The sequence below is a fragment of the Mercenaria mercenaria genome, chromosome 19 (assembly GCF_021730395.1).
Source record: "Mercenaria mercenaria strain notata chromosome 19, MADL_Memer_1, whole genome shotgun sequence".
Lineage (NCBI taxonomy): Eukaryota > Metazoa > Mollusca > Bivalvia > Venerida > Veneridae > Mercenaria > Mercenaria mercenaria.
The window spans coordinates 24,665,293-24,690,040 of NC_069379.1; the positions used below are offsets into that span (position 1 = coordinate 24,665,293).

At 36.4% G+C, this 24,748-nt stretch overlaps 1 protein-coding gene across 1 annotated transcript in view; it reads left to right on the forward strand.

Annotated features, from left to right (window-relative positions):
* LOC123541928 (tight junction protein ZO-1-like) overlaps positions 1-24,748 on the forward strand; it is a 213,956-nt gene that overhangs the window by 170,694 nt on the left and 18,514 nt on the right. The window contains 3 exon segments of the mRNA XM_053531778.1: positions 666-1,028; positions 18,953-19,144; positions 22,158-22,331. Of these exon segments, the coding sequence (XP_053387753.1) occupies positions 666-1,028; positions 18,953-19,144; positions 22,158-22,331 (729 nt within the window).

The following is a 24,748-nucleotide window of genomic DNA, read 5'->3' on the forward strand; positions in this document are numbered from 1 at the left end:
CTTATGTCCTACATGTTTCCAAGATGCTATACTAGATCATATGTCATTGCATATAAACCTAACTCTGTACTTGTACCATTATCTTATATAAACACACTTGAAGCCATTTACACAGGTGAAAGCTTTAGGCTCCGTTTTAAGACTTTCTGATATAATTCTGTCAAACAGTTTCAGGGGGTATGTGTCATACAAAGTTGACATCATTTTTGTTTAGTGTTGCATAGCCAAATACATAGTACTATTGAAGTATTCTAAAGAATCATTTTGTTATGTTTTCTGTCATAAGATAATATATAGCATGGCTGTATACATAGAAACTAGGACACAAAAACTTTTGAGTATACTTGAATGTGAATCATTAATTCATTAACTTTGCTCAGAGATAAGTAAATTGTTCAGATATTTCTCTTTAATCTGTTATTGAAGAGTTTATGAACATTATCTTAAATATACATACATTTCTAAATGTGAGGATAAATTTTCTCTAGATGACCCCATTTAATAATTTTAAACCATAGCTTTGATGTACATGTACCTATTATACTTACCCTTCTGGTTCTGTCTTATTTCACTTATCAAGATGATGGAATGGTAGAGATATTAAAACATTTGACTCTGAAATAGTTCAGAACTCATTTGAAAAAGTTTACTCCCTCATTTTTCAGGGGTTATGAATATCGCGAAGGAAATCCCTACTCACAGCTGCCACATCGTGGGGATGGACACCATAAACACAGAGGCATTCCAAATGATTCTGATCGTTTCCCTGATCATCCTGTTTCCCCATCTGAACATTATAAAACAGAGGACCCTTATGAATGGGTTGCACCACGGAGACAGAGCGGGCACCAGCGGGCTACAAATAGAAATTCTGATTATCGAGATGAAGTGCCGCAATCACATAATCAAAATGGACGTTCATTTAATAATCAGATGTATATGGACTATTCAGAATTAATGAAAATGAGGCAAGAAAGGGACAGAGAGAGGGGTCAGCAAGGATATGGAAGCCCTGCTGAAAGGCCAAGGTGAGAGGGGATATTAGGGTCAAGGTCATAAGGGCTTAGTGAATGTTTACAGGGAGGGATAGTTTGGGAAGTTTTATACCCTGCCATCTGTATGTGGATGAGAGGGATTTAGTCATTGTTAAAGTTTTGCTAAACTTGTTTGCTTTGAGCAACTATTTTATTTACATTTACAGCTTGCATTCATAACTAATACATTGGTTTGAATGCATTCTTAATTGTGAGAGAAAAAAAAAGCAAACATTGCATGTGGAATCCATTTTTAAATCTTGACATAATCTCCTCTCATCTGCAGTATATTTGTTTTTAATGTGTATATTTTTATAATTAATACAAGCAGTATTACATTATCCTAGAATTATAATGTAAAGTAGTTTAATTTATACAATTATTTATTTTCACCATTAACATCAAACCATAATAATGGATCTATATCTTGCCCCTACAGACATTCTTGTCAAAACCATAAAACTTGTGCAGACAAAGTCCATGACTTCAATGTAAATTTAGTAAAGTTCACAAAACCAAGTGCATTTATCAATCACTTGAAAATGAGATGAACATTACAAGCTACTTCTATATCCCTGGTGTCTGCAGTACCATTCCATATAGTTCAGGGTTGGCAACTACCCACCCAGGGTGGGTAAACCCCGGGTTTTCCAGGGTTGGGCAATACTCCTAAAATTGAATGAAGTGGGCAATACTGAGCAATAAGAAGTTTTTCTATTTCTTTTAGTAGTAGTAGCAATTTTTAGATAGTTCATATTTGTTATTACTAACCACAACCAGATGAAACTTTTTACATGTGTTCCCCTTGGTAACCTGATGAAGCATTATTAAACTTGCCCTCCTGAAGGAGAGGAAACTGACTATAATTTTCTTGTCACATCTACTTTTTTGTGTAATATTTGTTTTTCTTTTGGTAGACATTTTCTTATGCTTTATGTGTATTTGTAGATCATTGTAAACATTTTGCACTCGGCCATCAAACTTAAGAGAATCAAGATATTCACCTAGACATGATTATATTTGCCCATATATTCAACCATGAGCACTTGGTCAGGCAGAACAAAATAACAGAAATGACTATTCTCAAAGTGTAGATACATGTTCCTGAAAAAGTTTTTTGTTATTTGTAAACATGTAATTATTTCATTATTAAAACTAGTTATGTTTAATCTGTATAGAGCAATTATTGACAACAACTCACACAAATTCAGTTTAAGCTAACTGCAAATTCAGTACCATCTCACTACAAATTCAGTACCATCTCACTATAAATTCAGTACCAGCTCACTACAAATTTAGTACCAGCTCACTACAAATTCAGTACCAGCTCACTATAAATTCAGTACCAGCTCACTGCAAATTCAGTACCATCTCACTACAAAGTCAGTACCAGCTCACTACAAATTCAGTACCAGCAATATTCCGCCGATGAAGAACGAGCGCATATTTCCCGATGCAAAGATGATAACCTTTTTATTACATACGCATCTACACATATATAAATATAATGTAAATATCAAATTTATTCAATAGCCTGAATAGAATTGACAATATTGAACTACATAGAAAAAATAGTGCAACAACACACACTGAATTACGTCATGCACCCGATATGAAATTCAGGCGTCAGTATATGGAAAAATATTGACGTTTCCAGTACCAGTGTAACTTAACGGGGAAAAGAAATGAGTATGTAATAACACTTGTTAGATTCTATGGCAAACCTTATATTCTGCTGACAACAACTCCTGTTATGTTCTGTGGCAAGATATATTGTCTGATTGTCTGCTGACAACTCCTGATACATTCTGTGGCTATATTATCTGATTGTCTGCTGACAACCCTTGTTATATTTTATGGCAAGCTTAATTGTCTGCTGACAACTCTTGATATATTCTATGGCAAGCTTGATTGTCTGCTAGCAACCTTTGTTATATTCTATGGCAAGCCTAATTGTCTGCTGACAACTCTTTGTTATATTCTATGGCAAGCTTAATTGTCTGCTAGCAACCTTTGTTATATTCTATGGCAAGCTTAATTTTCTGCTGACAACTCTTTGTTATATTCTATGGCAAGCTTAATTGTCTGCTGACAACTCTTTGTTATATTCTATGGCAAGCTACATGGTCTGTTAACAAATCTTGTTATATTCTATGACAAGCTTCATTGTCTGCTGACAACTCATGTTATATTCTATGGCAAGCTAAATTGTCTGTTGACAAATTTTGTTATATTTAACGGCAAGCTTCATTGTCTGCTGACAACTCCTGTTATATTCTGTGGCAAGTTATATTGTCTGATTGTTTGCTGACAGCTCTTGCTATTTTTTATGGCAAGCTTAATTTTCTGCTGACAACCCTCGCTATATTTTATGGCAAGCTTAAATTTCTGCTGGCAACTCTTGTTATATGCTATGGCAAGCTACATTGTCTGTTGACATTTTCAGACAACTCTTGTTATATCCTATGGAAAGCTTCATTGTCTGTTGACAACTCCTGTTATATTCTGTGGAAAGCTATATTGCCTGATTGTTTGCTGATTTTATGGAAATCTTAATTGTCTTCTGACAAATCTTGTTATATTCCTTGTCTGCTGACAATTCCTGTTATATTCTATTGCAAGATACATTGTCTGCTGACACTTTTGTTATATTCTATGGCAAGCTTCATTGTCTGCAGACAACCTTTGTTATATTTTATGGCTAGCTATATTGACTTGATTGTCTGCTGACAACCCTTGTTATATTTTATGGAAATCTTAATTGTCTTCTGACAAATCTTGTTATATTCATTGTCTGCTGACAATTCCTGTTATATTCTATTGCAAGATACATTGTCTGCTGACACTTTTGTTATATTCTATGGCAAGCTACATTGTCTGCAGACAACCCTTGTTATTTTCTATGGCAAGCTACATTGTCTGCTTACAACCCTTGTTATATTCTATGACAAGCTTAATTGTCTGCTGACATCTCTTGTTATATTCTATGGCAAGCTACATTGTCTGCTGACAACTTTTGTTATATTCTACGACAAGCTACATTGTCTGCAAACAACCCTTGTTATATTCTATGGCAAGCTACATTGTCTGCTTACAACCCTTCTTATATTCTACGACAAGCTTAATTGTCTGCTGACAACCCTTGTTATATTCTATGACAAGCTTAATTGTCTGCTGACAACTCTTGTTATATTCTATGACAAGCTTAATTATCTGCTGACAACTCTTGTTATATTCTATGGCAAGCTACATTGTCTGCTGACAACTTTTGTTATATTCTGTGACAAGCTTAATTGTCTGCTGACAACTCTTGTTATATTCTATGGCAAGCTACATTGTCTGCTGACAACCCTTGTTATATTCTATGACAAGCTTAATTGTCTGCTGACAACTCTTTGTTATATTCTATGGTAAGTGTAATTGTTTGTTGACAACTCTTGTTATATTCTATGGCAAGCTACATTGTCTGCTGATGACTCTTGTTATATTTTACAGCAAGCTACATTGTCTGCAGACAACCCTTGTTATATTCTATGACAAGCTTAATTGTCTGCTGACAACTCTTTGTTATATTCTATGGTAAGTGTAATTGTTTGTTGACAACTCTTGTTATATTCTATGGCAAGCTACATTGTCTGCTGATGACTCTTGTTATATTTTACAGCAAGCTACATTGTCTGCAGACAACCCTTGTTATATTTTATGGCAGGCTACATTGTCTGCTGACAACTTTTGTTATATTCTATGGCAAGTTTAATTGTTTGCTGACAACTCTTGTTATATTCTACGGCAAGCTACATTGTCTGCTGACAACTCTTGTTATATTCTATGGCAAACTTAATTGTCTGCTGACAACTCTTGTTATATTCTATGGCAAGCTACATTGTCTGCTGACAACTCTTGTTATATTCTATGGCAAGCTTAATTGTTTGCTGACAACTCTTGTTATATTCTATGGCAAGCTACATTGTCTGCTGACAACTCTTGTTATATTCTATGGCAAACTTAATTGTCTGCTGACAAGTATTGTTATATTCTGTGGCAAGCTATGTTGTCAATACTGACTGACAACTTTTGTTGTCTTCATTGCTGACAAAACTTGTTATGAACAGGCGCTGTTGTCTGCTGACAGATCTTGTTATGTTAATGTTTAGGGACCAATTCAGTTGTATGCTGACAACTCTTTGCCTTTTTAAATATAATCAAATCTCATGATTTCTGTAAGGTATAGCAATCTAACCTTAGTTAGCTCCTGTTAGCAAGTCATAGAATAGCAAACTGTTCTAAATTCCTGGCTTTGATATTATGGAAATATTCTACCTTACATAGTGGTATATGTGGTCCTGTCCAGTTTTATAGGTAGTCAGTAGCTTCTGTGCAAATTTACACTACTCCAAGCTCTGCTAACTATTTTCATAAAAAAAATCTCAGCCTACACATGTTTTACTAAAACAATAAAATATTCCCAATACACAAGTAAAAAGAAGCATGAAAATACTGTATTATATTGGTCATTCAATGTGTTTTCACATTTGCCTTTATTGCAGTTGTCCATGTTTAATCTACTCTTGCCAGTAGCTGACAAGCTTGTTTATTTCAGTTGTCCATGTTTAATCTACTATTGCCAGTAGCTGACAAGCTTGTTGCTGCAGTTGTCCATGTTTAATCTACTATTGCCAGTAGCTGACAAGCTTGTTGCTGCAGTTGTCCATGTTTAAACTACTATTGCCAGTAGCTGACAAGCTTGTTGCTGCTATATGCTATACTGTTATATATGCTTCATGTTTAATGGTGTATTATATCAGATTTATATTCTTATATTTGTAATTATAGCAAAATCTATTCAGGTATACAGTATTACATATCAATATTACATGTTTGAGTGAAGTAAAATTTGGATATAGCAAACACAATGGCTTTATTGTTTTTGTTTAAAAAATGAGGTGTTGCATGTATATATTACATTTGCTAATTTTTATGACAGTCACAAATGTTTGTAGTAAATCCTTCCTTTCCTTAGTTATTTGTTTTATTATGTCTCCCACCATATTGATTTTCTCCAGTCTGTGTGTGTGTGTGTGTGTGTGTGTGTCTGTCACAAAGCTTGTCCGCACTCTAAGTCGAACATTTCTCATCCGGTTTTCACCAAACTTAAACAAAATGTGTTTGACCGTAAGACCTCGGCCAAGTTCGATAACTAGCCAAATCGGTCCAGGCGTCTTAGAGTTATGGTTATGAATTACCAAAAATCAGTCTTTTTACTCTTATCCGCACTCTAATTCAAATATTTCTCATCCAATCTTCACCAAACTTAAACAGAATGTGTTTGACCATGAGACCTCAGCCAAGTTCGATAACTAGCCAAATCGGTCCAGGCATTTTGGAGTTACGGCCCTTGAATTATCGAAAAAATTGGCCTTTTTACTCTTGTCCGCACTCTTAATCAAACATTTCTCATCCGATCTTCACCAAACTTGAACAAAATGTGTTTGACCATGAGATCTCAGCCAAGTTCGATAACTAGCCAAATCGGTCCAGGCATTTTGGAGTTACGGCCCTTGAATTATCGAAAAATCGGCCTTTTTACTCTTGTCCGCACTCTAAGTCGAACATTTCTCATCCGATCTTCACCAAACTTAAACAAAATGTGTTTGACCATGAGACCTCGGCCAGATTCGATAACTAGCCAAATCAGTCCAGGCATTTTAGAGTTATGGCCCTTGAATTACCGAAAAAATCCGTCTGTTTGCTCTTGTCCGCTCTCTAAGTCGAACATTTCTCATCCGATCTTCACCAAACTTGAACAAAATGTGTTTGGCCATAAGACCTTACCCAGGTTCGCTAACTAGCCAAATCCGCCCAGGCACTTGATTTATGGCCCTTGAATTACTGATTGGATCCACTCATCCAGACCATCTAATTGGATCCACTCGTCTAAAACGTCTAGAGAAACTAACATTTTTCATAGGGGCAGTTGTTGGAGACATGCGCTTTTCTCAAAAGCATCTCTAGTATTCATTAGTTATCATGGCCCTCTTGTCTAAGTTTTTGCTATATTCGAGTTTTACTGTGTAATTTTCTGTGTTTATATATATGTTTACAGTTTTTTTTTTGCACAGGCTGCTGAATTGAATATTCATATTTTGATATTATATAAAAAAAAATAAAATTACTGAAAAAATGTTTCTGCTTGTTATAACTAAATGATTATCATTATTAATTTTAAAAAGGAAAAACATTTACAAAATGAAATTAGTTTCTTAGACAGTTAAGTAAAGTTTTTGACTTAGGATGGACTGACCTTTGTCTGCTTTAGGAAACCTCTGGCCTTGGACTAATAACTATCATCCCAAATTTATCCACTAGCTGATCTCTACTTAAGAATCTTCTGACTATAATCCCAAATGACCCCCAAGCTAATTGCTGCTTTATAACCTTCTGACTATCATCCCAAATGACCCCCAAGCTAATTGCTGCTTTAGAACCTTCTGACTATCATCCCAAATGACCCATTGCTAATTGCTACTGTAGAACCTTCTGGCTATAATCCAAAATGACCCCCTAGTTTATTGCTGCTTTAGAACCTTCTGGCTATAATCCCAAATGACCCCCTAGCTAATTGCTACTTTAGAACCTTCTGACTATAATCCCAAATGACCCCCTAGCTAATTGCTTCTTTAGAACCTTCAGACTATAATCCCAAATGAACCCCATAGATAATTGCTACTGTAGAACCATCAGACTATAATCCTAAATGAACCCCATAGCTAATTGCTTCTTTAGAACCTTAAGACAATAATTCCAAATGAACCCCCTAGCTAATAGCTACTTTAGAACCTTCTGACTATAATCCCAAATAATCCCCCTAGCCAATTGCTAACTTAGAACCTTCAGACTATTATACCAAATGAACTCCCTAGCTATTTGCTATTTTAGGGCCTTAAGACTATAATCCTAAGTGAACCCCTTAAATAATTTCTACTTTAGGTCCTTGTGACTATAATTCTAAATGAACCTCATAGCTGATTGCTACTGTAGGGCCTTGTGACTATAATCCTAAATTAACTCCCTAGCTGATTGCTACTTTTGGTCCTTGTGACTATAATCCTAAATGAACTCCCTAACTGATTGCTTCTTTAGGTCCTTGTGACTGTAATCCTAAATAAACCCACTAACTGATTGCTACTTTAGGTCCTTGTGACTATAATCCTAAATTAACTCCCTAGGTGATTGCTTCTTTAGGTCCTTGTGACTATAATCCTAAATGAACTCCTTAGCTGATTGCTACTTTAGGTCCTTGTAACTATAACCCTAAACGAACTCCCTAGCTGATTGCTTCTTTAGGTCCTTGCGACTATTATCCTAAATGAACCCCCTAGCTGATTGCTACTTTAGGTCCTTGAGACTATAATCCTAAATGAACCCCCTAACTGATTGCTACTTTAGGTCTTTGCGACTATAATCCTAAATGAACCCCCTAACTGATTGCTACTTTAGGTCCTTGTGACTATAATCCTAAATTAACTCCCTAGCTGATTGCTTCTTTAGGTCCTTGCAACTATAATCCTAAATGAACCCCCTAGCTGATTGCTACTTTAGGTCCTTGCGACTATAATCCTAATGAACTCCCTAACTGATTGCTACTTTAGGTCCTTGTGACCATAATCCTAAATTAACCACCTAGCTGATTGCTACTTTAGGTCCTTGCTACTGTAATCCTAAATGAACCCCCTAACTGATTGCTAATTTAGGTCCTTGCGACTATAATCCTAATGAACTCCCTAACTGATTGTTACTTTAGGTCCTTGTGACCATAATCCTAAATTAAACTGATTGCTACTTTAGGTCCTTGTGACTTTAATCCTAAATGAACCCCCTAACTGATTGCTTCTTTAGGACCTTGCAACTATAATCCTAAATGAACCCCCTAGCTGATTGCTTCTTTAGGTCCTTGTGACTTTAATCCTAAATGAACTCCCTAGCTGATTGCTACTTTTGGTCCTTGTGACTGTAACCCTAAATGAACTCCCTAGCTGATTGCTTCTTTAGGTCCTTGTGACTGTAATACTTATGAACCCAGTAGCTGATTGCTTCTTTAGGTCCTTGTGACTGTAATCCTAAATGAATCAACTAACTGATTGCTACTTTAGGTCCTTGTGACCATAATCCGAAATGAACCCACTAACTGATTGCTACTTTAGGTCCTTGAGACTATAATCCTAAATGAACCCCCTAGCTGATTGCTACTTTTGGTCCTTGTGACTGTAATCCTAAATTAACTCCCTAGCTGATTGCTTCTTTAGGTCCTTGTGACTGTAATCCTAAATGAACCCACTAACTGATTGCCACTTTAGGTCCTTGTGACTATAATCCTAAATGAACCCACTAGCTGATTGCTTCTTTAGGTCCTTGCGACTATAATCCTAAATGAACCCCCTAGCTGATTGCTACTTTTGGTCCTTGTGACTGTAATCCTAAATTAACTCCCTAGCTGATTGCTTCTTTAGGTCCTTGCGACTGTAATCCTAAATGAACCCACTAACTGATTGCCACTTTAGGTCCTTGTGACTATAATCCTAAATGAACCCACTAGCTGATTGCTTCTTTAGGTCCTTGCGACTATAATCCTAATGAACTCCCTAACTGATTGTTACTTTAGGTCCTTGTGACCATAATCCTAAATTAAACTGATTGCTACTTTAGGTCCTTGTGACTTTAATCCTAAATGAACCCCCTAACTGATTGCTTCTTTAGGTCCTTGCGCCTATAATCCTAAATGAACCCCCTAGCTGATTGCTTCTTTAGGTCCTTGTGATTTTAATCCTAAACGAACCCCCTAGGTGATTGCTACTTTTGGTCCTTGTGACTATAATCCAAAATTAACTCCCTAGCTGATTGCTTCTTTAGGTCCTTGCGACCGTAATCCTAAATGAACCCACTAGCTGATTGCTTCTTTAGGTCCTTGTGACCGTAATCCTAAATGAACCCACTAACTGATTGCTACTTTAGGTCCTTGTGACCATAATCCTAAATGAACCCACTAGCTGATTGCTTCTTTAGGTCCTTGTGACCGTAATCCTAAAAAATGAACCCACTAACTGATTGCTACTTTAGGTCCTTGTGACCATAATCCTAAATGAACCCACTAACTGATTGCTACTTTAGGTCCTTGTGACTATAATCCTAAATGAACCCCCTAGCCGATTGCTACTTTTGGTCCTTGTGACTATAGTCCTAAATGAACCCCCTTACTGATGCTTCTTAAGGTCCTTGTGACCGTAATCCTAAATGAACCCACTAACTGATTGCTTCTTTAGGTCCTTGTGACCATAATCCTAAATGAACCCACTAACTGATTGCTACTTTAGGTCCTTGTGACTATAATCCTAAATGAACCCCCTAGCTTATTGCTACTTTTGGTCCTTGTGATTATAATCCTAAATAAATCCCTTAACTGATTGAATTTTTGATTTTAATTCCAGATGGATACTCTAAGTGATAGCTATACTTTATGACCTTTTGACTTTAATCCCAAATGAATGCTCTAACTGATAGCTACTTTATGACCTTCTAACTATGGACTAATGAAGTTCAGCCCTTCATGTCTGCACATAATTATTTCCTAAACTGTTTGGAAGATTTTCATAAAACTGGCATCAGCTATTGACCTAAACAAGTCCGTATGAAGAGCACACAGCACAGGTCACTCTGTCAAGTGTCAAGGTCACACTTTGGGGTCAGTGATTGGATACCTTAAATTTGTTTGCAATGTTCTTAAACGCTGGAACAATTTTTATAAACTAGTATCAGTTGCTAATCTCATCAAAACAACATGCAGAGAACACAAGCCAGGTCATTACATTCAAGAACAAGGTCACACTTGGATGTCAAAGATCAAATAGCTCCAATTTTTGTTCACTCCATATCTTCTTAACCATGAGAAGGATTCTCGTAAAATATGCATCAGTTGTTAATATCATCAGGGTAACATGGAAAGTCACTAGGTCCAAGGTTAAAGGTTACATCTAGTACTCAAAAATCAGATAGCTCAAATGTAGGCTTTTTTTTGTTGCCCTATATGACTTTATTGAAAACTTTGAAAAAAATTCTCTCTGAAAAAGCTGGTCAAGTTTCAAAGCAATTTGATAGCTTTGTTTCTTGAGTGATCCTCTATTAGATTCCTTCAGATCTATTTATGTAGCGATTTTCAAGATAATTTGTCAGTATTGTTTCTTTGGTGACCCTCTACAAAATTCCTTCAATCATTATGTCTCCCACCACATAGTGGTGTGGGAGACATATTGATTTACTCCAGTCTGTGTGTCTGTCTGTCTGTCACAAAGCTTGTCCGCACTCTAAGTTGAACATTTCTCATCTGATTTTCACCAAACTTTAACAAAATGTGTTTGACCATAAGACCTCGGCCAAGTTCGATAACTCACCAAATCGGTCCAGACGTATTGGAGTTATGGCCCTTGAATTACCAAAAATCAGCCTTTTTAATCTTGTCCGCGCTCTAAGTTGAACATTTCTCATCCGATCTTCACCAAACTTGAAGGAAATGTGTTTGACCATAAGACCTCAGCCAAGTTTGATAACTAGCCAAATCGGTCTAGGCATTTTGGAGTTATGGCCCTTGAATTACCGAAAAATCGGCCTTATTACTCTTGTCCGCACTCTAAGTCGAACATTTCTCATCCGTTCTTCACCAAACTTGAACAAAATGTGTTTGACCATGAGACCTCGGCCAAGTTCGCTAACTAGCTAAATCGGTATATGCATTTTAGAGTTACGGCCCTTGAATTATCAAAATATCGGCCTTTTTCCTCTTGTCTGCTCTCTCAGTCGAACATTTCTCATCCAATCTTCACCAAACTTGAATGAAATGTATTTGGCCATAAGACCTTAGCCAAGTTCGATAACTAGCCAGATCCGCCCAGGCACTTTTGATTTATGGCCCTTGAATTACTGAATGGATCCACTCGTCCAGACCATCTAATTGGATCTACTTGTCTTAACCATCAAGAGCAACTAGACATTTTTGATAGGGAGACATGTGCTTTTCTCAAAAGCATCCCTAGTTCTGTTTTGTTTAAAACATGGCTGCCAGTGGGTGGAACTAGTTTCCCATATATGACTACATGGAAAATTAAAAATTCAACTCTGAAATGGCTGTCCAGATTTTTAAATAATTTTACAGCATTGGTCTTTGTTCCAAATTATTCAGTCCAGCTATGAATGTTAGGTGAGTGATTTATGGCCTCTTGTTAGCTCGACTATTCGAAGAATAGTCTAGCTATTCTACTCATCCTGGCGTCGGCGTTGGCGTCGGCGTCACACCTTGGTTAAGTTTTTGCATGCAAGTACATACAGCTATCATTTAAAGGCATATAGCTTTGAAACTTATTTATTCTTTTTCTAGGTCAATTACCAACCTCACTGGGTCAAGTTCCATAACTCTAACATGTATTTTGAGCAAATTATGCCCCCTTTTGGACTGGTTAAAGTTTTACATGCAAGTTACTATCTCCAAAACTATTGACGCAGATATTGAATTGAAACTTCACATGTGTCTTCGGGGTTATAAAACTATTGAAACTTCACATGTGTCTTCGGGGTTATAAAACTATTTTGGTCAAATTATGTCCCCTCTTTTGATTTTTAACATTTTGGGTAATAATTTCCTGCTTCTGTGACAATATTTTGAATAGTCGAGCTTGGCTGTCTTATGGACAGCTCTTGTTTTACTTATTGTCTAATGTAATTAAAATGTGACATAAAGCATAAAAGTTTAAGTGGACAGTTCTTAATTACAACACATATCTTCAAAATTCTTTCATTAGCAGTCATTGCTTTACTTCCATATCCTTTCCACAGCCTTAACGTACTAGCGTCTGATGGCCCTTTCACACTTCCGTAGAAACAACATTTATTACATGAAACTTATTTTGAAAATACTTCTGAAATGTCTAGGTCTGCAGCTCTCAAATACTGTTATATCTTACATCTAAGGCATACACTGATACTCTCAGACAACATCAGAAATGACATTTTGAGTGATTTGATGAAGTTCCAAAATTATCAATGTACCCTTGGTCCGTTACGGACCCCTGTGGGATTTCTGTTTATCCAGAGCTAAAATATTTTTTCGTAGATTAAAAGCTGACATGCTGTACTAAAGCCCAGGTAATTTTCAATTTGTAATAAAGGGCTGAAAATTGGCTCCCTAATAGCAAAAGAAAAAAGTCCACGCACATACATTTAGACGGGGTGACCCCTGCGCGTGACCCCTGACTATCTACGAATCAAAATGCGGCTTTCGTTTTCAAGTTTGGCATTTCTACTTTCATTTTATTTACTTCTGGAAATCGAGTGAAATCATTTTCTGTGTTGTCAAAAACATACATATGCCTGGCGAGATTGCATAAATAGGTGCTGGCCATCCTAAGGTTATAGGATGATAATTAATCAAAAAAGCACCTGTCATAGCTCTATATATTGCTAATAAAAGCAAGGGTTGTTAATGAGCAAATGTTGTGATATTATGGTATTTTGGATACATATCATTTCAATACTGTTAGTAAAAAATGACACATTTATATTACAACTTTGATTAAATGATTAAAGGTTTTTTCACATGGATTCTTCACAAAATGAGGACTAAATGTAGTTATTTTCATACATGTTTGGGTAATACAGGGTACATGATGGTGTTTGAATTATTATGGTAATTGTTATTTATAAACCTGTTAATTGCTTTCATTGATGTACCTTTCTGCTATGTTGCATGTACATACTACTTGATTATACTAAGTTATCTTAAATTGTATCATGTAATGTCTACCCTTGAAACATTTCTGACTTTTGGTATGTAACAAGAAATCCAACCTCATTTGACCAAGAAATAACAATATACAATACAAACGACGTCAATGTCAACGTGACAAGGCGCAAATAATGAATATATTTGTATTATTGTACATATAGATATGGATCATAATGATACAGCGGGTATTTATTGAAAAATATATTTCTTCAATATGAAGTAGAGGAAAAATAAAACCGAACATATCAACATGACAGAATTAGAATTCTAATATGGCTAACAATGCTTTAGTCATCATAACGATGTTATGTTGACGTCACGTCAACGTGTATTTAGCGCCATGTACGCATCAAGAAATAGCGCTTCCAAATTTCATGAAATATTTTACTTCATAACATGTTTTAAAGGAAATGTCACATTGCACAAATATTTTGATTAATTTATACATATACTGAATTAGTTATCCGCTTTGCTGAATAATTCGCAATAATTTTCGCTCAAACTGAATTCTACCGTGTCTGGTCCTGGCGTGTTTTAACAAATACCCATCATATTTTATATAATTTTTACAATAAAGAACGTATTAGAATCGAAATAATTTATAGCAAAACAGTGCTTTATCACTATTTATACACTCGGGCGGTTATATGTCGTCCGAAATAATTTCACAAGGGCTGTGCCCTCGTGAAATTATTACGCCCGACGTATAACCGCCCATCATGTATAAATAGTGATAAAGCACTGTTTTGCTATAAATTATTTCTTAAATATAATGAAGCATATGTAAGAATTAACAATATTTATTATTATTCTAATTAATAATATTGTTATAATTAATTTAAAAGCCAACCACACATATATAATTAGAGAAACAAACAAAAAGATAATAACCTAAATAAGAATACAAATTACTGAAAAATGGAAAAGGGGACCTTGAAGCAACAATAAAGGGAGGTAATAAAATAGCAATAAAATATTTAAATATTTTTCATGCATATCATGTATAATTACCATGATGGAAATACAAAAGAATACAGTTATTTTGTGGTTCTGTAATGATCTACCTGATTTATATAAAATAGAATCTGAATGTTTGTTACTTTGAAATATAGTAAATTCACAGAAATGTTCCTTCAATCTCCTTGTACCAAGTATGTTCAAGTTATTCCAATAATTATTGTGTGAAAAACATGCCCACCAGTGATGGTAGTCACTTTTTCATGTATACAGTATTTCCTATATGCATTATATAGTGGAAACTTTAGACATCTTCTTTTCAGAAAATACTTGCCCAATTCCAAAATAATTTCACAAGATATTTTCCATGTGCAACCCTCTAGTAAATTGTTCTTGCCATCTGTGAAACTCTGGTTAGGTATCTAAGATGCAAAAAGAAACCTTCCCTTAAAAGAGCAATCCAAGAACAGATATTTTACATGGTGCTTCCCTTACAAGTTTGTCACTTGAATCATATTCAGGGCATAGAATTTTACAAATGAAAGTACATATACATTTCATATGTAGTATTTGCTGTGCATCCCAACCAAATCTGTTCATGCCAGGCCCCTGGGTTCAATCCACAGCTGCGGAAGTGGGATATAATTGTTATATAGGGGGTATGTAGGAGTGAGTTTGTCTGTCTGTCAGTCCGTTGGTTTTCATGATTTCTGGACAATAACTCATAAAAGGCTTAACAAATTTAAATAAATTTTGATTCACAGGTGTAATATCATAAAATACAGGTAAGGTGAAGTTTGACTTTGCTTACAAACCACCATTTTATGCCCCCGAAGGGAGGCATATAGTTTTTGAACCGTCTGTCTGTCTGTCCGTCTGTCGGTCTGTCCGCAATTTTCGTGTCCGGTCCATATCTGTGTCATCGATGGATGGATTTTCAAATAACTTGGCATGAATATGTACCACAGTAAGACGACGTGCAATGCGCAAGACCCAGGTCCGTAGCTCAAAGGTCAAGGTCACACTTAGACGTTAAAGGATAGTGCATTGATGGGCGTGTCCGGTCCATATCTTTGTCATCGATGGATGGATTTTCAAATAACTTGGCATAAATGTGTACCACAGTAAGACGACGTGCAGTGCGCAAGACCCAGGTCTGTAGCTCAAAGGTGAAGGTCACACTTAGACGTTAAAGGATAGTGCATTGATGGGCGTGTCCGGTCCATATCTTTGTCATCGATGGATGGATTTTCAAATAACTTGGCATAAATGTGTACCACAGTAAGACGACGTGTCATGCGCAAGACCCAGGTTCGTAGCTCAAAGGTCAAGGTCACACTGGATAGTGCATTGATGGGCGTGTCCGGTCCATATCTTTGTCATCGATGGATGGATTTTCAAATAACTTGGCATGAATGTGTACCACAGTAAGACGACGTGTCACACGCAAGTCCCAGGTCTGTAGCTCAAAGGTCAAGGTCACACTTAGACGTTAAAGATCATTTTTCATGATAGTGCATTGATGGGCATGTCCGGTCCATATCTTTGTCATTCATGCATGGATTTTAAAATAACTATGCATGAATATGTGACACAGTAAGACGATGTGTCGCGCGCAAGACCCAGCTCCGTAGGTCAAAGGTCCTAAACTCTTAACATCGGCCATAACTATTCATTCAAAGTGCCATCGGGGGCATGTGTCATCCTACGGAGACAGCTCTTGTTTAACATAGTTATGGCCGCTTTCCAACTTAAAATTTGCCAAACTCATGGTTTCCGGACAATAACTCGTGAAAGGCTTGACAGATTTAAGTGATTTTTGGTACACGGATATAACATCATAAAATACAGGTCAAGTTGGACTTTTGCTACCAACCACTAATTTTTTTATGTAGTTATGGCCCCTTTCCATTTTAAAATTGCCAAATTCATGGTTGCCGGACAATATCTCATGAAAGGCTTGACAAATCCAAATAAATTTTGGTACATCATAAAATACAGGCCAAGTTCGACTTTGCCTACAAACCACCATTTTTTAGCTCACCTGTCACATAGTGACAAGGTGAGCTTTTGTGATCACCCTTCGTCCGTCCACCCTTCGTTTGTCGTCAGTCCGTCCGTCCGTGCGTCAACAATTTCTTGTCTGCACCATAGTGGTTTCATTTATGATTTTATTTTAACCAAACTTGCACACAACTTGTATCAACATAAGATCACGGTTCCTTTCTTGAACTGGCCAGATCCCAGTATGGGTTCCAGAGTTATGGCCCCTGAAAGGGCCAAAATTAGCTATTTTGACCTTGTCTGCACAATAGCAGCTTTATTTATGATTTGATTTTTACCAAACTGGCACACAACTTGTATCACCATAAGATCTTGGTTCCTTTCTTGAACTGGCGAGATTCCATCATGGGTTCCAGAGTTATGGCCCCTGAAAGGGCCAGAATTAGTTATTTTGACCTTGTCTGCACAATAGCAGCTTCATTTATGATTTTATTTTAACCAAACTTGCACACAACTTGTATCACCATAAGATCTTGGTTCCTTTCTTGAACTGGCCAGATTCCATCATGGGTTCCAGAGTTATGGTCCCTGAAATGGCCAGAATTAGCTATTTTGACCTTGTCTGCACAATAGCAGCTTCATTTATGATTTGAATTTAATCAAACTTGCACAAAACTTGTGTCACCATAAGATCTGGGTTCCTTTCTTGAACCAGCCAGATCCCATAATAGGTTCCAGAGTTATGGCCCCTGAAAGGGCCAAAATTAGCTATTTTGACCTTGTCTGCACAATAGCAGCTTCATTTATGATTTGATTTTAACCAAACTTGCACACAACTTGTATCACCACAAGATCTTGCTTCCTTTCTTGAACTGGCCAGATTCCTTTATGGGTTCCAGAGTTATGGCCCCTTAAAGGTCCAAAATTGGCTGTTTTGGCTTTTGCAGCCATATAGAGACTTCATTTATGGTTTTATTTGATACAAACTTCCAAAATGTCTTCAGCAACAATAAATCTTTGAGTCCATGACAAATCAGATCCAATCGTAGGTTCCAGAGTTATTTTATATCTGATTACCTCCCCCGATTGTAATCAGAATGGATTTATATCAGTAAGTACTTATAGGACATATTTGAAATTTCATTATTGTTATTAGTTGGAGTGAGACAATCAGGGTAGATAACTATGGACTGATTTTATGTCAAATTACCTCCTTTTATTTCAAACTAAAATGGGTATATCTCCGTAACTAATGAAGAGACTGATCTGAAATTTCATTTATGTCAACAGATTTATTTGGCAGATCTTTCTTTTGTTCACGTACAATATATATTTTTTTAATTACTTCCCTTTTTCGTTACCATAAATAGCTTATTTTTAGTAACTTTTTAGTTATTGGCCGTAGGGAAAAACCGAGACCATTTTCTGTGGTACAACATGGATGGTACCTCCAATTTTTAGGTATATTTTGACACATCTATACCTTGTAAGAATTTTCTTCTTCTTTTTGTTTTAATTCTTCCCTTTGTTGTTCCTGTCCTTTTGATTTAGATATTTTTTCTGAGGACCTTCTTGTCCTCAAGTGCAATGATAACAGGTGAGCGATATAGGGCCATCATGGCCCTCTTGTTTACATAGTTATGGTCACTTTCCAACTTAAAATTTTCCGAACTCATGAAAGGGTTGACAGATTTAAATAACTTTTGATACACAGGTGTAACGTCATCAAATAGTTAGGACAAGTTCGACTTTGACATTGGCTACAAGCCACAGATTTTTCACATAGTTATCAACGATGGCCATGACTAATTGCACTTCCTTATGGCCATTTCGTTCTTATGGTTGCCATACTTCTGTGACAAGGCTGTATTGTGGGGGTATTATTCATCACTCCTGTGACAGTTCTAGTTTTAACAGGAAAAGTAGAAATATTTCAGAGTTTGAGAAGCAAATCTAAGATATGTCCAGGCTTATATTTTTGCGAAAAGGACAGTCAAGATATGGCTCTAACATATTTTATCTATACTTTTATTTCTGCTGCTTTTTAACTGCTTGGTAGTTTTCAGTTTGTTTAATATAGCCGTGGGTTTTCCCAGCTTTGTTGCTAAACATAGCCATGGGTTTTTTCCAGAACTGATGATGAACTGGAACGATTGAAGAAATCACATCGGACCTTTTCCAAATCAACTGGAAATGTTGATAAAAACACAAATGACGGTTCAGATAGACCAGGGCGTGAGAAATTCTCCGCATATAAAAAGCTGATAACTCCTGGTTTTTTTGGCTCAACAAAACATGCGTCCAAATCTCAAGATGAGCTTCGGTAATTTTGATTGGTTGAAAAAGTGTTGCTTAGTGTTAGCTAGTTTTTTGTTGGCATGACTGATGTTTATGGTGGTGGCTTTCTGTTAATTGTGTTGGAGCTTTAACTTTAAAATAAGTTTATGAAAGAAAAAAGATTTTATCTTATAAATGCTTTATGTGTGGGTCCTTCTGTTTCTGAATGTGTAGTTAGAATTAATTAATTAAACTTAAAACCAGTCTTACCATATTTCTACCATTTTCTCTCATTGTAAGTATAGGAAATTTATGCTAAAATCTTTCTATGGAGGTATTATCTTATCTGCCAGTCTGTCAATCTGTAATCTTGTTTTAGACTTAATAGGTAAAATAATAATGCTTCAAACTTTGAGGGAAAAAAATGCATAACTATCAGTACTATTTTTTTTTTTTTTTTTTTTTTTTCGTCAATGGCTAAATGTTTAGCACATCTGAATCAAAGGTTCAGGGTGAGCTTTCAAGATAGGTGGATGGGCCAGCATTCATCGTCTGTTGTCCACAATTGGTATAAATCATCTTTTTCTCTGAAACTATTGGTCAGAATTACACCAAACTTGGCCAGGTAAGTCTCTCAAGCTTGTTCAGATTGTTTGGCAGGGTCCCTTTAAGGGGCTGATTGAGCTTAAAATAGAAATACCTTTAAATTAACTTCTTTTCCAGATCCTCTTGATGGGTCTTCATCAAACTTGGGTCTGTAGCATCATAAGGTCCTCTTCCATTTTTTTTTTCAACTGGGGGCTCTTGGCCCCTTTTAGAGGCTGCTATGGAACTTTGTCAGTAGTATCATTGGAATATGTTTTAGGGCAATTGACCATTTTTAGGGGCCGCTAGAGCTAAAGATAATCTTCTGGTCAATTGGTTGATGGATCTTTATCAAACTTACCAAACTTGGTGTGTTGCATCATTGAAAGGTCCTCTCCCAATTTTGTTCAAATGGGGGTACTTGGTTCCTTTTGTGGGCTGCTAGAGGTAAGGATAGAAATACCTAGAAACAACTTGCCATAAACTGCTTGATGAGTCTTCAGCAAACTTAGTCTGTAGCATCATTTTGTTCAGATGGGGGCACTTAGCCTCTTTGAGGCCACTAGAGTTAAACAACAGAAATACCTTCTGACAACTTTTTCTCATGAAGTGCTAGATCTTTATCAGACTTGGTCTGTAACATTCTTATAATGTTTTCAGTTAAATTAAACATAGTAACTGTTGTTGCAGTTCATGATTCAAAATGTCATACATTTATTCAAAGTCAGACAGTCATGGTCTGGTGAGCAACTTATGGCCACTGTAGCTATCTTTTATGATTTTACATTTGTATTTGCTCAGATAGATGAGCCTATAAAGCTCTCTTGGTCTTGTGTGTCTGGTCTGTCTGTGTATGTGTGTGTGTGTGTGTGTGTCTGTCTGTCTGTCTGTCTGTGTCTGTGTCTGTGTCTGTGTCTGTGTCTGTGTCTGTGTCTGTCTGTATGTCTGAGCATAACTTCTAAAGTACAGAAGAGGTTCTTTGAAACTAGAAATATAAATACCAAAGATTTCTTGTTGTCTAAGTAATGATTCTTAGATTTGATGAAATGTTGAACAGAAAATCATTTGAAATATCTTGTTTCTTTCTTTTACATTTCTTAACAAAGCCCTTATCTGAAGCAGACTTTCTGTCCAATCACAGGGTCATCTGGCTTGAATGTTTGCAGTTCTCGATTCAAAGAGTTACAAAATATTCATAGACTGACTTCATCATTCTGTTTCAAGGAAAATTTATGAGTCAGACTTCATCATTTTGTTTCAGGAAAAAGTTATAGATAAACTTCATCATTTTGTTTCAGCGAAAAATTTATAGACAAACTTCACCATTCTGTTTCAAGGAAAATTAATTAGACAGACTTCATCATTCAATAGACAGACTTTATCATTCTGTTTCAGGGAAAAAATTATAGACAAACTGCATCGTTCTGTTTCAGGGAAAAATTGTTTTCAAAATATTGTTATAGAATAATGTGTTGTTAAAATATATACCCATAGAGCTATGCTTCCTTGTCATTGCTTGATATTCCAGCTTCCTACACTGCATGCTTGTTTACATAACCACATCATCTGGCATTTATCTTGATTTCTTCATTTCCAGCTAATAGGGAGTCATAATATATTAATTCTTTGCTATCATCAGCAAGTCAGTAAGTCATTATCATTGTTCTATTTTTATGGGAAATTTTTCAGCAGACCACTCTACAGTTTTTAAAGGCACTGACCTCCAGATTTGGGCTAAAAATGATCTTTCATTAAAATTGTAGTTTGGTCATAGTTATTATGAACATTAGAATATGAGTTCTTGTTTCTAAACTTTTTTTAATATGTCAGATCAAGAGAAAAAAAGATGCCCAAGTCTGGAATCGAATCCAGGGTGTTGCGGTAAAAAAACTTTGCCTCTGTCTTTACCATGGAGGAATATGTAATAACCGAAAGTTCAATATAGATATGTATAATTAAGGCAGTGTATCTCGAGTTCTTTTCAGTTTTCAGTGTAAAAATTAGTAAAAACAACTAATTCTCAAGTGTTTTCTTAACATATAGCCTGTTTGAAAGCTTTCTTAAGAAATTCAGCACCTAAAATTTTTGGGCATTGATTGACCCCTGTTGGTTTTGAAGTTGCTGAGTGGACAGTCACAGTGATTGTTAGTACAAGAAGCATTGTCAGAGGTCATGGCAACAGTTATGCTAAGTGGTCAGCTGGATGTATTATGTGATGGTGCCTGTCATCTGTTCATCTGTAGTCAATTTATTTCCACTTTATAACTGAAGAAACTTTAACTTGAAAGCCATTTTCTCATTTTTGGCATGATGGTCCTCTTGGTTTCTTTAATATCTAGTGTTTTATTTCAATAATTTGATAATTGGTTTAAATACTTGCTTGTTAACTGTTTACTTAATGTTCTTATTTTATAGAATAAAGGTTTTAGATACACATTAATTGTGTAAAGAATGAACACTGTTTTCCTTTACAGAGATGAGAGAGATTTAAACATCAACCATGCTAGAGGTGGATCTGGGTCCTCAGACCAGCATACATCACAGACAGGCAGTGCCTTTGAAGCCTACAACAAACCCATGTCTACATTTGGCAAAGCAGAACTTAGTGCACCAAAATCTACTGTCAACCAAACTCATTCCTTTCCAAGGTAAATCATTTGACAGTGCATCACCATAATTATTGTGAAAGTAAGGTTGAATAGCACAAAATAATGCATAGAACTGGTATTTATAATGTCTTATTTGCCCTTTGTCCGTCGTCGTCCATCGTCATCTGTCATGCGTCCGTCATGCATCCGTCGTCAACAATTTGACTGTTAACACTAGAGGTCACAATTTTGGCCTAATCTTAATGAAACTTGGTCAGAGTGTTACCCTCAATAAAATCTTGGACGAGTTAGATATAGGGTCATCTGGGATCAAAAACTAGGTCACCAGGTCAAATCAGAGGAAAAGCTTGTTAACACTCTAGAGGTCACAATTTTGGCCCAATCTGAATGAAACTTGGTCAGAATGTTACCCTCAATAAAATCTTGGACAAGTTCGATATTGGGTCATCTGGGGTCAAAAACTACGTCACAAGTCAAATCAGAGGAAAAGCTTGTTAACACTCTAGAGGTCACAATTTTGGCCTAATCTTAATGAAACTTGGTCAGAATGTTAACCTCAATAAAATCTTGGAGGAGTTCGATATTTGGTTATCTGGGGTCAAAAACTAGGTCACCAGGTCAGATCAAAGGAGAAGCTTGTTAACACTGTAGAGGCCACATTTACTACTGTATCTTCATGAAACTTGGTCAGAATGTTAATCTTGATGATCTCAAGGTCCAGTTTGAATCTGGGTCATGTATAGTCAAAACCTAGGTCACCAGGTCAAATCAAAGGAAAAGCTAGTTAACACTCTAGAGGCTACATTTATGACCGTATCGTAATGAAACAGTAAGAATATTAATCTTGATGATCTATAGGTCAAGTTCAAATCTGGGTCCAGTGGGGTCAAAAACTAGGTCACTAGGTCAGTTCGAAGGAAAAGCTTGTAAACAGTCTAGAGGCCACATTTATGGCTGTATCTTCATGAATCTTGGTCAGAATATTAATCTTGATGGTCTTTAGGTCAGGTTTGAATCAGGGTCATGTGGGGTCAAAAACTAGGTCACCAGGTCAAATCAAAGGAAAGGCTAGTTAAAACTTTAGAGGCCACATTTATGACCATATCTTAATGAAACTTGGTCAGAATGTTAATCTTGATGATCTTTAGGTCAGTAGGTCAGGTGAGCGCTACAGGGCCTTCATGGCCCTCTTGTCTAAAACAATCTTCTTCTTGAAAACCACTGGGCAGAATTACACCAAACTTCACAGGAATGATCGTTGGGTGGCCCCCTTTCAAAATTGTTCAAAGAATTCAATTCCATGCAGAACTCTGGTTGCCATGGCAACCAAAAGGAAAAACTTTGAAAATCTTCTTGTCCAAAACCGCAATGCGTAGTGCCTTGATATTTGGTATATGACCTCATCTAATGGTCCTGTATGAAGATTGTTCAAATTGTGCCCCTGGGGTGAAAAAAGGCCCCTCCCTAGGGGTCACAAGTTTTACATAGACTTGTGTAGGAAAAAACTTTGAAAATCTTCTTGTCTGAAACCGCAAGACCTAGGATTTGATATTTGGTATGAAGCATTGCCTTGTGGTCCTCTACCGAGATTGTTCAAATTATGCCCCTGGGGTGAAAAGGGGGTCTCAAGTTTTACATGGACTTAAGAAAAACCTCAAAAATCTTCTTGCCTGAAACTGCAAGGCCTAGGCTTTTGATATTTGGTATGTTTCATTGCCTTGTGATCCTCTACCAAAATAATACAAACTATGCCCCTGGGGTGAAAAAGAGGCCCTGCTCTGGGGGTCAAAAATTTAACATAGTCTTATATAGGGAAAAAGATAAAAATCTTCTTTTTTGAAAGTTCATGGCCTAGGCCTTTGATATTTTGTATGTAGCATTGCCTAGTGGATCTCTAACAAGATTGTTCAAATTATGTCCCTGGGGTGAAAAGAGGCCCCGCCCTGGGGATCCCAAGTTTAACATAGACTTGTATAGGGGAAAAAAATCTTCTTGTCTGAAAGTTCAAGGCCTAGGCCTTTGATATTGGTATGTAGCATTACCTAGTGGATCTCTAACAAGATTGTTCAAGTTATGCCCCTGGGGTAAAAAGAGGCCCCGCCCTGGGGGTCACTTGTTATATAAGTTATATAGGAAAAAATACTTCAAAAACTTTCAGATTATATTTCCTAGACTGTTTAATTATAATTACCTGATGACCCCAAGGGATTAGGGGTCACTTGACTGTGACCTTGACCTACTGACCTACTTTCTTGTTTTTTAAGATACAGCCTTGAAATTTGGATGACATGTACAGTTTTGCACACTGATCTTAAAATTGGTTTTCAGTGGCCATGAATATGACCTACTGACCTACTTTCTGATATTTTAGCATCAGTTGCCATTTGAAACATGTAGCTCATATTACTTAGGTGAGCGATTCAGGCACATCATGACCCTCTTGTACTTGGAATTTT